The following is a 15,452-nucleotide window of genomic DNA, read 5'->3' on the forward strand; positions in this document are numbered from 1 at the left end:
TGAGACCTGTTCGAAAAGCGGCTATTTATTTCCAATTGATACTAATTCTCAGCTCACATTACACCTGATCCTAGGGGACTTCCTGGCGGTGTGGCGGACGGCCTACCCCCGCCCCGCTCCAGGATCCCGAGGCCCGGCGTGACTCCATCCTCTGTCTCGATGGCGGCGATTCGGTTGCCGCGTGTTGCCTTCCTTTGGGGCGTTGCTGCCGTCTACCTTTGCGCCTTCGCCTCGCTTTATGTCCAGATCCCAGGTAACTGCGGCAAACGGCCCGGCTGGGCGGTGGGTGGCGTCAGTGCAAGGGTCTGGAAGGGGAGCGGTCTGGGGTGGCAATGGGATAGTAAGGGGAGGGTCCTGAGAGTTTGAAGGTGCCAGACGCGAGGTTATTCACGGGCTGGTTGGAGAGCAGGGTTGTACAAGAGTTGTTGTGGCTGCAGGATAATGGACGTGATTGGTGTGACAGGTTGTTGCAACAACAACTAGTGCAAGAGACTGGTGTCACGGCGAGGTGATTCAAGGACGAGAATGACAACACGACGGTGCAATAGATAGCCACAAATGATTGGTATATCTGCTGGAAGTTGGAAAGGGTTGGCATAACCGCGAGATATGTCTTAACTGTGGCATGTTGTGAACTGCTGAGGTAACATCAGGGTAATGGAAAGGGTTCTTAGTATTGGTGTGGAATTGTGCTATGTTGTGCAGAGATAGCAGGTTGGAGTAAGCTCGTGTGAGGTTGGTACAATGCAAAGGAGCTGGTATGACCACAGGGAAAAGTAAGTTCTAAGTGACAGCAAGATAATGCAGGGGCTAATGTAACTACAGAGTAGTGTAAGTGATAGCTGCGTCAGTGGTTGGAGGAAGGGGTCTGGACAACACAAGAGAATATATCAACTGGTTTAACTGATAAGATGCTATGAGACAACAGGAAAACAGAAGGGCCTGAGGTGATAGAGGGATTGTGGAAGGGGTGGTATGATGTACAGGGGACAATCTCATCAGAGCATTGTTAAGAGTCTGGTGTGGCAGTGGGTATTGCAAATACTGATGCTTATAAACCCCTGGTATGACAGTAAGATCATGCAAGTGCCATTTGACGGCATCAGAACGTAAGGGGCTGGCCTGACTGGGATAATAAAAGTTTGCAGTCTTGCTGTGGCACAGACTATGCACTGGATTTGCGAGATTAAAATAATGTGGGGCATTCATGCAAATGTAGAATTGTGAAAACTGCTGGTACTGAAGTTGTCTAAGTAGTGTGTGTGAATATGTAATCATGCAATTAGTTTGTGCTACGGGGTCAGAATCAGCTTTATTATCATTGACATGCTATGAAACTTCTTGTTTTGGACCGTTCTGAAATCTGATGACTAATATAGGGGGAAAAACTGTTCCTTAAACGATGAGTGTGGGACTTTAGGCTCCTAAACCCCTCTCTGATGGTAATAATGAGATGAGGGCATGTCCCAGATGGTGAGGGTACTTAATGAAGGTTGCTGCCTTCTCGAGGCACCATCTTTTCAGGATGTCTGCTGCTGTGGAGGCTTGTGCCTGTGATGGAGCTGACTGAGTCTACAACCCTCTGTTGATCTTGCATATTGGAGCCTCCACATTAGGTGGTGATAGACTCATCAGCGTACTCTCCATGGTACACCTGTAGAAATTTGCTGGAGTCTTTGGTAACGTACCAAACCTCAAACTCTTAGTGATGTTTAGCCATTGACATTGTATCCATGTCATGGGCCCAGGATAGATCTTTTGAGGAGTTGCTGCCCAGGAACTTGAAGCTGCTCACTCTTTCAATCACTGACCTTGCAATGAGAATTGATGTGTTTTCTCATGATTTCCTCTTCCTGAAGTCCACAATCTATTTCTTGGTTTTGCTAATGTTTACTGCAAGATTGCTATGACAATCACTCAACCAGACCATCTGTCTCACTCCTTTACACCACGTCGTCAGCGTAAAACATAGGAGAAGAGTAAGGCCATTTGGCCCATCGAGAGTAATCAGTATTTGATCAGAGTTAATTTATTTCCCCTCTCAACCCCATTCTTCCACCTTCTCTCTCTAACCTATGACATCACTACTAATCAAATACCTATCAACTCCTATTTCAAATATACCCAGTGACTTGGCCAACATACTGAATGTGATTCTGCCAACAACAATGGTACCTTCAGCGTGTTGATAAATGGCATTCGAGCTGTGCATAGTCAGGAGAGAGTGGAACAGTGGTGTGCCTGTCTTGGTTTAAGTGAGAAGGAAATGTTATTACTAATCTATGCTGATTGTGGTCTGCCAATGAGGAAGTCAAGGATCCAGTTGCAGAGAGAGATACAGAGGCCTAGATTTTAAAACTTTTTGAATCATACTGAGAGGGTGTCGGTGTTGAACACCAAGCTGTAATCGATGAACAGCAGTCTCATGTATGTGTTGCTGTTGTCCAGTTGTTGCAAAGCTGATTGGAGAGCAAGGATGCTCGTATCTGCTGCAGACCTGTTGTAGGCAAATTGTAGCAGATCTAGGTCCATGCTCAGGCAGTTATTAATTCTATCCGTGACCAACCTCTCAAAGGACTTCATCATAATAGATGCAAATGCCACTGGACGATAGTCATTGAGGTAGCTTAGCTTTTCTTGGGCACTGGTATGATTGATGCCCTTTTGAAATGGATGCTAACCTCTGATCACAGCAGTAAAAGGTTGGAGATGTTCTTGATTTAACTTGCTGTAAATGTGGAAGTTCCTTGTTTTGATTAAATAATAGTATGTTTGAAAAACAATACTGTAATTCTTTACACAAAATGCTGGTGGAACACAGCAGGCCAGGCAGTATCTATAAAGAGAAGCACTGTCGACGTTTCGGGCCGAGACCCTTCGTCAGGACTAACTGAAAGGAAAGATAGTAAGAGATTTGAAAGTAGTGGGGGGAGGGGGAAATGCGAAATGATAGGAGAAGACCAGAGGAGGTGGGATGAAGCTAAGAGCTGGAAAGGTGATAGGCGAAAGTGCTACAGAGCTGGAGAAGGGAAAGGATCATGGGACAGGAGGCTTCGGGAGAAAGGTGGGGGGAGCACCAGAGGGAGATGGAGAACAGGCAGAATGATGGGCAGAGAGAGAGAGAGAGAATAAAAAACAACTAAATATGTCAGGGATGGGGTAAGAAGGGGAGGAGGGGCATTAACGGAAGTTAGAGAAGTCTGTTCATGCCATCAGGCTGAAGGCTACCCAGCATTTCCCCCTCCCCCCCCCCCCCACTACTTTAAAATCTCTTACTATCTTTCCTTTCAGTTAGTCCTGAGGAAGGGTCTTGGTCCGAAACGTCGACAGTGCTTCTCTTTATAGATACTGCCTGGCCTGCTGTGTTCCACCAGCATTTTGTGTGTGTTGTTTGAATTTCCAGCATCTGCAGATTTCCTCGTGTTTGCACTGTAATTCTTTACAAGGGTTCTGGAATATTGAGTGGAGGCTGCAATGTTGTGCAAGAGTTCATATACTGGCTTTGCAACTCTGAAGTGTTGTAACTAGTAAAAATCCCGCCATTTTATTTGGCTTTACTGGTGAATAAATCATTGAAATCAGCAGGGTAGGTGCCATTAGTGTTTTTTTTTAAAGGAGCTTGTGGGCTTTTTTTTGCTTTAAATACAGAAGCATAAAACACTTTCTGTGTCCCTCTGTCTGTCTTTCTCCCTCTCTCTTGGTCAAGCTACTGAATTTATTTTGGGAGGCAGATAAATGTCAAGGCACAATAAGCATCTAGCACTATGGGGAAGGAGTGGTGTTGAAATACAACCCTTGCCAGATGGTATTGTCCTAATGAAGGGTCTCACCCAAAACATCAGAAGTTTATTCCCCTCCATAGATGCTATTTGGCATTCAGTTCCTCCAGCATGTGTGTTAATCAAAGATTCCCAGCATCTGCTGAATTTCACACACAAAATACTGGAAGAACTCAGCAAGTCAGGCATCATCTATAGAAATGGATAAATGGCCGATGTTTCGGGCTAAAGCCCTTCATCAGGACCAGAAAGGAAGGGGGAAGATGACAGGATACAAAAGTGCAGTGAAGGGAAGGACAAGCAAGAAGGTGATAGGTGAAGTCAGGTGGGTGGGAGAGTAAGAGATGAAATAAGAAGTTGGCACGTGATAGGTGGAAAAAGCAAAAGACTGAAGAAGAAGATATTTGACAGGTGAGGAGATAGGGAAGGAGGAGGGGCACCAAGGGGAGTTGTCAGGCCGTTGAGAAAAGATAAGAGGCCAGAGTGGAGAATAGAAGAGGGAAAGGGTTGGAGAAATCGATGTTCATTCCATTAGGTTGGAGACTACCTAGATGGAACATGAGGTATTGCTCCTCCACCCTGAGAGTGGCCTCAATGTGGCAGAAGAGGAAGCCATGGACCGACATGTTGGAATGGAAATGGGTAAAGGAATTAAAATCTTTGGCCACCGGGAATTTTTTTTTTGCGGGTGGACAGAGGTTCTCAACAAAGTGGTCTCCCAATTTCCGCCAGTCCTCATCAATATAGAGGGGGCTGTATGAGGAACACCAGATACAGTACACGATCCCAACAGATGTATGGATGAAGTGTTGCCTCACCTGGAAGGACTGTATGGCAGTGAGGGAGGAAGTGAATGGACAGGTGTGGCACTTTGGCTGCTTGCAGGGGTAAGTGCCAGCAGAGAGATTAGTTTGGGGGGGGGGGGGGGGAGGCAAATGGACTAGGGAATCATGGAGGGACTGATCCCTGCAGAAAATGGAGAATGGGAGGGAGGTAAAGATGTGTTTGGTGATAGGGTCCCATTGAAGATGGTGGATGCTTCAGAGAATGATGCGTTGGTCTCAAAGGCTCATACGGTGGTAGGTAAAGACAAGAGGAACTCTATCCCTGGTTCCCCTCTATGATTTCCTTATCCCTTCATCCCTTCCCACTGACCTCCCTTCTGGTAATCATCCCTGCAAGCAACACCTACTCATTCACCACCTCCCTTGCCTCTATTCAAAATTCTGAACAAAAGGACCTGCTTCTATGCTGTATTTTTCTATGACTTATTTCCAGCATCTGCAAAATCTTTTTTGTTTATGATTGTGTTGAAGCTTGATATTCCGATTGGCATACTTGCACTCATATTTTTAAATGTTTAATATTAATATCTCTCTTCCCCTTACTTCTCTCACCATGCTTGTCCTTGTATCTCTCTCCGCAAATCCTCCCTCTTTCTTCTCTCCCTTTATCACCCTTATCTCTCAATGTATTAATATTGCTGTAAATTAACATTGCCATCAGCAGAACTTATGTTGCTACCTATCTTTGAGGCCTCATTAAACCTGGATAATCTGTTTACTCTTCTGACAGGCCTCTATGGAAGGGAAGGAATTCTGCCAGCTCGCAAGATGCTGAGGTTCACCGGAAAGACACTGCTGGATCAATTAAAGGACTCCCCGACTTTACTGTGGTTGTGCCCCTCTCTTGGACTGGACACCGAGCAGGGCTTGGAGCTAATCTGCCTGCTGGGCATCATCCTGTCATTCACTGCACTATTGTTTGAACCTCTCCGTGACTGTTTTGTCTTTGCCTGCCTCTGGTTCCTGTACCTGTCTGTATACCAGGTCTGTGTGTGTACATGTGTGTATCTGCACTTACTGTGTCTGTGCCGGCACACACATTCCCTGTGCGTGTTAGGCTTCTGGAATGGAAAATCATTCACCAGTTGAACTACTTTGTCAGGGTCACTGGATATTTGGCAAGTGTAGGGGGTGAGTTATCATTGGCATATGGAATTTCAGCCTTAGAACCAATGAGAATGCGTCAAGTATAAGAATGTGATTGAACTAGAAGGCAATCAAACTGGGAACGAGTGTACTGCCTAATTCACCTTTTGATTCAATTGAGTCACATCTTGCAGATTCTTGATACATCAAGATGTCATGTGATCAGTCTTTTCCAGAACGGGTTTCCTTTGTTCTGACTCCCAAATTCTGAGTTTCTCCTTGGAAGAGTTGGCTTTTGGTCCCCTGTGCAGTCTCAGGGTTTACTTTGGAGTTAAATTCTTCTTCTGATAACCATCTTCCTCCTTTACCTTGTGTTCTCTGTTAAAGCAGTACAATATGGATAGTCCAGTTCAGCTCTGACCCATTTTCATCCTATTGGCTGCCATAATATCACTTTCATTTTTCACTACATTAGTTGTACAGCATCCTAGTTATTTATATTGTCGTCAAAAACAGATGAGCATGGAATTGTTCATTGAAGGACTTAATTTCTCACGACGGTTTCATAAACAAGTCTGATCATTGAAGTATTTTCCTGCCTTAAACTTACCCTCATTACCACAGTAACAGTTCAGCTGAGGCCTTGTTACAATTTGATGGCATTTTAGATCCTTGAAATGTTGGGTCTAGGTAAGGTGTGCTGGTGAAGATCAAAGAATGTTTCTCAGGCATATTATTCCTTATCTCATCCTGTGATTATGTTTATTTTGCAGACTTTTAATTGCCATTGATTGCTTCCCAAAGCAACTCTGGATTCAGAATCCTATAATCAATCAGTGCTGGGAACTCATTTCTTTGTTATTAGTCTCTTTCATTATATTTTCTTAACCTTCCCAGACTAGCAAGATACACAAGTCATTAACATCCCTACAATGAAAGCTGCAAATATCTATTAAAGCTGCGCACACTCTCCATTTCTTCCATTGTGGTAGTTCTTTAAATATTTGAAAACATCTGCTGCACACTTCAAGGTCAGAATGATCTTCAGATATTTATGATTCATTTTTATTTTATTTTCTCAGGTTGGACAAGTTTTCCTGTATTTCCAGTGGTGAGTTCAGCTTCACACCATAACTCAATGCACAAATTGCATGATAGCTTTGAGGCACAATGTGTGAGGAACAAATTGAGGGACTGAGAAGAAATGTTTAATGAAGCAGTGTGCCAGGGGGATTCATTGTTGAGCAGCAAGCTGAGGCTATGCAGTCAGGTGCTATCAAGCGGTATGCAAATATGTAGTGAAGGGAGATGAAGCAGAGCATTGTGTGACAGATGCATAGTGAAGGAATGTGCAGGAAGCTGTATTCGGGTGGTGCAGAGTGAAGCTGTGTGCAAGAGGCAGGCCACGAGAAGTCTGCAGGGAGTGAATTGTGAGGAATATGAGAAGAGTGTGAGTAGTGATCATTGTTCTAGGATGAGTAATAGTATCTGACCGACTCTGCAGGGACAGTTTGCTGCTGGAGACGGGATTCCTAGCAATTCTCGTTGCTCCACTATATCTGCGGAAATGGCGGACTGCCCCCTCAAAGCATTATGACAACATCACCTTCTGGCTAGTACGCTGGCTTTTCTTCAGACTCATGTTTGCATCAGGTGTGGTGAAACTGACCAGTCGATGCCCAACCTGGTGGGGGCTGACAGGTGAGTAACAAGAGGAATCCTAAACTTTTTTCCTTGTTTATAACTTTCTATACCCCATGTCATTCTACCCAGAGTAGATGTTGCTCAGATCAGCATTAGGGTTTTGGAATATCAGGAAGATATTTCAATGAATATCAGTATGTAGGTGATAGTTTAGTTACAGGGATAGCTGTCACTCTTAGGGAATTATCCTTATCACAATTTTCCATAATACAAAGCTGTGTCATCTGCACATGTACTAAGAAATGAAAGTTGAGGGAAAATATTTATTTATTTTACTTTATATTCTGCGAGAGGAAATTTTTATTCCGTTGTTCAAATTTTTGGGTAGTAATTTGTGAATTCTGTAACACAAATGTCAATTACCCAAATGGCTAGGATGTTGTGGTCGTCTATTATATATCAAATTTGATTCAGTGATAATGACATAGGCAGGAGGTATTATACACCAGGTGTAGCAACGAATATCTGATCAAAGAGCTTGTAATGAGTGCTGGTACTTGTGAAATTGGGACTGTGTGAGGTGCAAACAATAAACTTGTTTATCTGGTTTCCTTACAGCTCTAACATATCACTACGAGACCCAGTGTATCCCGACTGCTGTTGCCTGGTTTGCACATCAGCTGCCATTTTGGTTTCAGAAATTCAGCGTGGTTATCACTTATGTTCTAGAGATACCAGTCCCTCTGCTCTTCTTTGCTCCAACTCGTCGTCTAAGGCTCTTTGCATTCTATGGTCAGGTAGGCCCAGCATTTGCATTTGATGGCCTGCCATCTACTTCTGACGGAGTATAAACTGATAGAGCTGTTGTACAATTGTATTGAAATCACAGTTCCTCTAACCATTACCTCTTGGTACAAATCAGAATTGGGTTTAATATGTACGCTGCAAAATGTGTTGCTTTGCGGCAGCGGTACATTGCAATATGTAGTAATAAAGATTGCATAGTGGTCGTCTGTTGTGTTAGGCAATGACCAAGAAACTGCGAAAGAGAAGAAGAGAAGCCATTACATTGGGGCAGTTACACTTTCTTGACCTCAGAAGTCCAAGTCCAGTGGTACAAACAAGCATCACAAACTGGAGACTAAAAATTAAAATAAAAAGCAAATATATATATTAAAAATAATAAGTGATGCAAAAAGAAAAGGGAAAAATTCCGAGGTAGTGTTCATGAGTTCATTGTCTATTCGGAAATCTGATAGCAGAGGGGAAGAAGCTGTTCCCGAAATGTTGAGTGTGTGTCTTCAGGCTCCTCTACCACCTCCTTGTAATGGTAGCAAGGAGAAGAGGGCTTGTCCTGGGTGATGAGGGGGGGTTCTTAATAATGTATGCTGTCTTTTTGAGGGATTACCTTTTGAAGGTGTCCAGGATGCTGGGGAGGCTAGTGCCCATGATTGAGCGAGCTGAGGTTACAATTTTCTGCAGTTTTTCCCAATCCTGTCCAATGGTCTCTGAAAACCAGACGGTGATACAACCAATTAAAATGCTCTTTACAGTACATCTGTAGAATTTTGCGAATGTCTTTGGTGACATACCAGTTCTCCTCAAACTAATTAAGTATAGGCATTGCTGTATCTTCTGTGTAATTGCATCAATATATTGGGCCCAGGATAGATCCTCAGGGGTGTGACACCCAGGAACTTGAAACTGCTCACCCTTTCCAACTGCTGCCTAGGTCTGGTGTGTGTGTTCTCTCAGCTTCTCCTTTCTGGTCCACAATCAATTCCTTGGTCTTACTGATGTTGAGTGCAAGTCTGTTGCTGCCAACAATAGTCATGTTGTTATCAAATTTATAGATGGCTTGTGACCTGTACCTAGCCACACAGTCATGGGTGTAGAGAGAATAGTGTCCTTTTAAAGAAGGTGGAAATCTGACTACAGCAGTGAAAGAATAAAGATGCCCTTGAACACTCCAGCCAGTTGGTTAGCATGGGTTTTAGCCCTATCAGGTATACCACCAGGGCCTGACACCTTGTGAGTATTCACCCACTTGAATGTTCTGATATCAGCCTCCTAGACAGATCATAATGTTACTGGATGCTTCAGTTATTCACATAGATGGAGTCTTATTCTCCCTTTCAAAGTGTGCATAAAAGGCATTGAACTCATCGGGGAGTGAAGCATTACAGCCATTCCTGATGTTAGTCTTCACTTTGTAGGAAGGAATGGCCTGCAAATCCTGCCAGACCTGACATGCATCCAATTCTGTCTTTAACCTTCATTGGAATTGTTTTTCCACTCTTAAGATAGGCTTCCATAAGTCATACCTGGACTAGTTGTATAATTCTGGATCACTGGTCTTAAATGCCACAGATCTAGCCCTCAACAGACTACAAATCTCATTCATCCACAGCTTTTGATTTGGGTATGTCGGGTATGTTCTTGAAGGCACGCACTTGTCCACAGGTGTTTTGATGAAGTCGGTGACAACTGGGGCATATTCATTCAGACTTGAAGATGAGTCATTGAATACAGGACTCAAAACAGTCCTGTAAGTGCTCTTCCACCTCTCTTGACTATACCTTCTTGGTCCTCAGCACTGGTGGTACAATCTTTAGTCTTTGCCTATACGCTGGGAGTAGAAGTACAGCCAGGTGATTGGGTTTTCTGAAGTGTGGACGTGGGATGGCACGGTAAGTGTTCTCCGTGGTATAACAGTGGCAAATGTCCTCCCATAGCCAATGTTTGAACCCCCACTCAGCAGAGATTGGGTAAAACCAAAAGCTCCAAGCCTGTGTTCTTGGAAAGCTATAGGAAGCATGTCATTCTCCAGTTCTTTGAGAAGGAAACACACATTGCCAAGGATGAACAGGGAGTGAGTTTTGTTAGAATCTTATTCCAAGGGTGACAATATTTGTTGCTCTAGACCGTTTTGCAGTGAAGTGTAGCAAAGCAGAAATCATGCATCTTTATATTATTCCTCATTTCTGCAGTCATTTTCTCCAGCCGCCTGTAAACTTGTATTAAGTGATGGATAGAAAAGATTGACATATCTTTCTACCCCTTGTCTCCTGAACTATCATTTGCTTATGTGTGTGTGTGCGTGCGTTTGTGTATGTGTGCCCTTGTCTCATTATATTTTGCTCTTTCTTCTCTTGTTTTCTTCCCTTTAAAATAATTTTCTCTTCCCTGCAGGTTCTGCTCCAGGTGTTAATTATTATCACTGGTAACTACAACTTCTTCAACCTGCTTACAATTATTCTGGGATTCTCACTACTAGATGATCAGCATATTTCTGGCTGGTTTGGATACAGCAAGGCACGAAACACTGAGAGTGAGTACCAATAGGTTCTATGGGTTACTGTGCCAAGTGGTGTAAGCAAAGGCAGGTAACTGATAGCCAGATCAGGACCTGTGTCTTGCAGTATAGGGTACTTTTGAGTTGGAGTCAAGTATAAGATATAGTTGAATACACATGACCAAGGATTTAGCTGGGCCCAGTTACCTGCAACCAGTAATTTAACTAGGGTAGAATACCTGTGAGTTGCAGTTTAGCTGTATCAAATGTCTGTGACTGGGGATTTAGCTGGGGCTAAGACTGTTTAGCTAGAATGCATGACTGATGATGTAGAGTTGAGCACATGATTATGTCAGGGTTGGGTACCACAATCAGTGATTTAGATGGAAGTGAATGCATCTCATAGGAAACAAGTTTCTTTGACAGGTGACTTGGCTGCTGTTGGGGTACATGGTGGTCAAGATCAGGAAACTGTAGCCCCAGGTTTAATACTTGTTACCAGTGATTAAACTAGATCTGGGTAACCGAAGTAAACCTTCCATAACTGACTTAGATGAAGGTGGGTATATATGACCAGTGATTTAGCAGATGTGACAAAATCAGGAACATCAGTTTAGCCAGACTTGGTATCAATGATTGCTGGTTTAGACAGGTCTGGTCTGTATCTAGGGTAAAGTACCCTAAAACTTGATGTAGATATATCAAGTGAGGAAAGAAGATTGTGAGACTATGGAGGAATTGGACAGTGTAAGTTTGATGTGTGTTGTCTTTTTTTACTCTCTATAGGACTAGGGTTTTTGCAAAGACTACAAGCTGTGGCTGTTGCTGTCATTGAGCTGGCAGTTTTGGGAGCACTTGCTTATGGAACTATTCACTACTGTGGGCTGAGTGTGGACTGGGAGAAGTGGTCAATTGAATCAAAAATAGGTATGAGAAATATCAGCTACAGATCTATTTCTCACACAGGACTTGCACACAACTAATCTGTCTCAGGGCTAACCAGCAACTCAAACTTCTCTCTTCTAATTCATTAACAATTAAAATACTGTGCAACTAAATGTTGCTTACCTTTGTCTTGTCTGGAATGATTCATAAGTTAAGGTGTTTTGGTAAAGCAGAGAGGTTTTTTTTGAAACCAAGGAGGTGATGGGGGATCTGATAAAGGTATTTAAAACCATAAAGATTAAGAGAGAATAGAATTTGAAAGAATTATTACCCATTAGCAAAAAGATCATAAAATAAAGAATCAAAAGTGACACGAGCAATAAAAAATTCCTTAAAGCACAAATGGTTCACAGGCAAGAGAGTAGTGGGGGCAGGATAAGTATTGATATGGATTTGCACGTGTGTAGAAAGAAGTTGGGACTGGTTGAATTGCTTTTGTTTGGACCTGCTGCAGAATAATGAGCCAAAGAGCTTCCTTCCGTACTCCAACTTCTCTTTGATATTTGTAAAATATTTGTGCAGGACAACTCAATTGTTACGTTCCTTGGGCAATTGGATAAATAATTGAAGGTGACAGCAGAGAAATAATTTAATCAGCTGTTTCTAAATTGTCACAGGCCATTGTAAGATTTTACCTTGTAAGATTGTATTAATTAAACACGGTTCAAGGCATCCACTGGTGCTATCTTTCAAGGCAGTTAGAGTATAGGTTATGTACAGAATAAAACTACTTAACACTCCCATTAAGAAACTCACAGGGCAGGTTTAGCAGAGGGTTAAATGCAGAGTAAGGTTCCCTCTACATGGTTCAGTCAAGTGATCCAAGGGCAGTTACATCATTGCTGTCTGAACATACAACGGGAGTTTGTTTTGCCATCTGGCAATGAGGAGGTCCTCAGTGGCATTTCCTTGTGTGAAAATCCTCCCCCTTTACATTAGGGAAATTTGCACAGATTCTTAAAGAAACCAAGAAAGATTAGCTTTAATTGGCCACATACAGTACATCAAAACAGTAAATTGCATCATTTACATCAAATCAAATCAGCAAAGATTGTACAGTACAGCCCACAGGTGTCACCACACTTCCAGCAGCAACTAAGAATGCCCACAACTCACTAACCTTAACCGTATGTCTTTGAAATGCTGGAGGAAGTCAGAGGACCCAAAGAAATCCCACCTGGCAGGGAGAACATTGGAACTCCTTACAGATGGTGGCGGTGTATCGTGTATACAGAGTATGAGAGGTTGCAGCCTCTATTTGAGTAACTGAAGGGACTGCTCCTCAGCTGTTGGCAGCATCTCAGCTCAGTAGTCCTGATCCTTGGTCACCTGGTGCAGAGGGGGTGGGTCACTTGGGGAATCCTGGGCCTGGCCAAGGTGGCTATTCACAGATGTGGGCAGCAGGCAGTACAGGTCAAGGTGGCAGGCACTCAAGAGTTCCAGTCCTCTTTTGGGGTTGCATTTGTGCCTGTGTGTCCCTGGAAAAGGAGCAATGGGTGAGTTCTGGGATCTGTTAGTGCTTAAGGATTTGAATAGCAATAAACAAAGCTAAATAGTATGCTTAATGAAATATTGTAATAATATGATCTTGTAATGACTGAACAAACAACTATTGAAAAAGGGTAAAGAATAGGTAATTATATCATGGTTTATATAGAGTAAAACTCCTTTAAATGGCACTCAGACGGTGAGCATAGATTTATTTTATTCTAAATTACTTACCTTTTTCTATGTTTTGCAGGCCTTACTTACCATGAATTTACACATTGGTTGAAGATTGTGACTCCAATAACCATCTGGATTGGGGTAATTTCCCTCACCTGGGAGATACTCACCTCATTGCTCAAGTAAGTTTAGAGTATCTATGCAAAATCTTAATGAATTCCACCTCTGACCTGATCACTGAGGTTTATTTGTATTCACTTGTGAAATGTGGACATTACTGGGAAGATGAAGATTTATTGTTTACCTTTGAGCACGTGATTGTGGGCTGCCACCATAAACCATTGAAGTTTGTCATCAAAATATACCAACAGAGCTGTTGAATAGGGAGTTGCTTGAGCCTTGAATGAAGGGAAAATGATGTAAAGGTTGACTACCCTTTATCTGAACTTCCAGTGGCTAGCCATTTTAATTCCACTTCCCATTCCCATTCTGACATGTCAGTAAAGGGCCTCCTGTACTGCTTCTATGAGGTCATACTCGGGTTGGAGAAGCAACACCTTGTATTCTGTCTGGCTAGCCTCCAACCTGATGGCAAGAACATCAATTTCTCAAACTTCTGGTAATGGCTTCCCCCACCTTACTATTCCTCATTCCTATTTCCCTCTCTTGCCATATTTCCTTGCCTACCCATCACCTCCCAATGGTGCGCCTCCCCCCGTTCTCTTACTTCTATGGCCTTCTGTCCTCTCCTATCAGAGTCCCTCTTCTCCAGCCCTTTATCTCTTTCAGTAAATCGACTTCCCAGCTCTTTACTTCACCTCTCCCCTCCCCCACCTCCTTACTCTGATTTCTCATCTATTATCTCCAGTCTTGATGAAGGATCTCGGCCCAAAATGTCGACTGTTTACTCTTCTCCGTAGATGCTGCCTGGGCTGCTGAGTTCATCCAGTGTTTTGCTTTTATTTTCAGCATCTGCAGATTTTTTTTTTGTTTGTGATTAGACTTACTAAGCTGTACTATCATTGAGGATAGAGGTGTTCTTGGAATTTCCTCTTTGTGTTAGCAGATTAGTTGTCCGCCGCTATGACTAGATGCGGCAAGAATTCAGAATATTAATGTGATTTGTTGGGTGTCAGGAGCTAACTTTGCTTATTGCATGCTGCTTTTACTGTGAATGTTAGAGTCCTATGTTGTTCTTTAGGCAGGTTGGTACCTCGTGTCCTGGTATTTCTGATGCTGCGCTTAACGTGTCCTTCTGCATTCTTCTATTGTTATGAACCCCGTAACTGGGTGTCTTACCAGCAAAGATAGAAGTGTCAGTTGGAGTCTGGTGATACTATTTTCAACAGTATTTATTAGTAAAAATACACAAAAATAATATCAATGCTGGGGTTTCAATGAATAGAACAGTACTCAATAAACAATCCTTCTCCAAGAGACAATAGCAGTAATCAGTGGTTCTGTTCCGCTTTTGTTAGGAGGAGACATTCCACTTTGTGTATCTCTCAGTTGTCCCTCTCTCTCATTAACTGACATGAGCTGTTTATCAATAACAACTGTCTTGGCAGCTTTCCTGTGTCTCTCTCATCTCCCTTGATAACAGCATCGGAATAGTAGCGATTTGCGATTCTCCAAAAGGGGGTGGGGGCATTGGCGATTCTGTACCCTTCTGCCCATCAGCGTTGTTCATCATTCGTAACACTATGAACCAGGGTTGATCATCTACCTTAATTGTACTGATACTCTGGGATATAACAGACCATGTAGTGGAACACAATTCCTTTGCAACTCATCTTCCCAGGGATGAATCTTTCCTGAATCTATTCCATTTATCCTAGTGGTGGGTAATTAAACTGTGAAAATAAAATTTCTGTCAATGTAATGTTTGCCAGTATCTGCAGTGGATAGTTGAATGAGCACAAGATCGTGTAAGTCTATCTCTCATCCCTCAGGATCCTGCACTGCAGACCCAGATTACCAGCTATGTCGTTTAGGAACTAGCTAGGTCATTAGTGATGTTACCAAAGCACTGTTGTGAGAAATGCTGAAGCCCTCAGCTGGAATACACTTAGTACCCTTGCTTCTCCCAAAGCTTTGTCCAGGTAGAATCATCCTTATGGTGCAGGTGGAATCCTCTTCTTTCCATGATGGTTCACAGCATTCGTATACCTTAGTTTATTTGGTTCCCTTACC

The 15,452-nt window shown here is 42.9% G+C and overlaps 2 protein-coding genes across 5 annotated transcripts in view; one reads left to right on the plus strand and one right to left on the minus strand.

The window, feature by feature from the left end:
• The window catches only part of ncaph2 (non-SMC condensin II complex, subunit H2), a 49,263-nt gene extending 49,126 nt beyond the window's left edge, over positions 1 to 137 (minus strand). Inside the window, exon 1 of the mRNA XM_059987142.1 lies at positions 58 to 137. The gene's annotated coding sequence lies outside the window, so the exon portion shown is untranslated. The remainder of the gene's footprint in view (positions 1 to 57) is intronic.
• The window catches only part of lmf2a (lipase maturation factor 2a), a 27,054-nt gene continuing 11,602 nt past the window's right edge, over positions 1 to 15,452 (plus strand). The window contains exons 1-8 of one of the 4 annotated variants that reach the window (XM_059987140.1): positions 1 to 253; positions 5,355 to 5,608; positions 6,793 to 6,821; positions 7,215 to 7,411; positions 7,973 to 8,151; positions 10,547 to 10,685; positions 11,436 to 11,576; positions 13,336 to 13,441. In XM_059987140.1, coding sequence (XP_059843123.1) covers positions 160 to 253; positions 5,355 to 5,608; positions 6,793 to 6,821; positions 7,215 to 7,411; positions 7,973 to 8,151; positions 10,547 to 10,685; positions 11,436 to 11,576; positions 13,336 to 13,441 — 1,139 coding nt within the window. In that variant the 5' untranslated portion in view covers positions 1 to 159. The remainder of the gene's footprint in view (positions 254 to 5,354; positions 5,609 to 6,792; positions 6,822 to 7,214; positions 7,412 to 7,972; positions 8,152 to 10,546; positions 10,686 to 11,435; positions 11,577 to 13,335; positions 13,442 to 15,452) is intronic. The other 3 variants (XM_059987137.1, XM_059987138.1, XM_059987139.1) reach the window with 3 other exon arrangements.

This window comes from Hypanus sabinus, chromosome 13, assembly GCF_030144855.1.
Source record: "Hypanus sabinus isolate sHypSab1 chromosome 13, sHypSab1.hap1, whole genome shotgun sequence".
Lineage (NCBI taxonomy): Eukaryota > Metazoa > Chordata > Chondrichthyes > Myliobatiformes > Dasyatidae > Hypanus > Hypanus sabinus.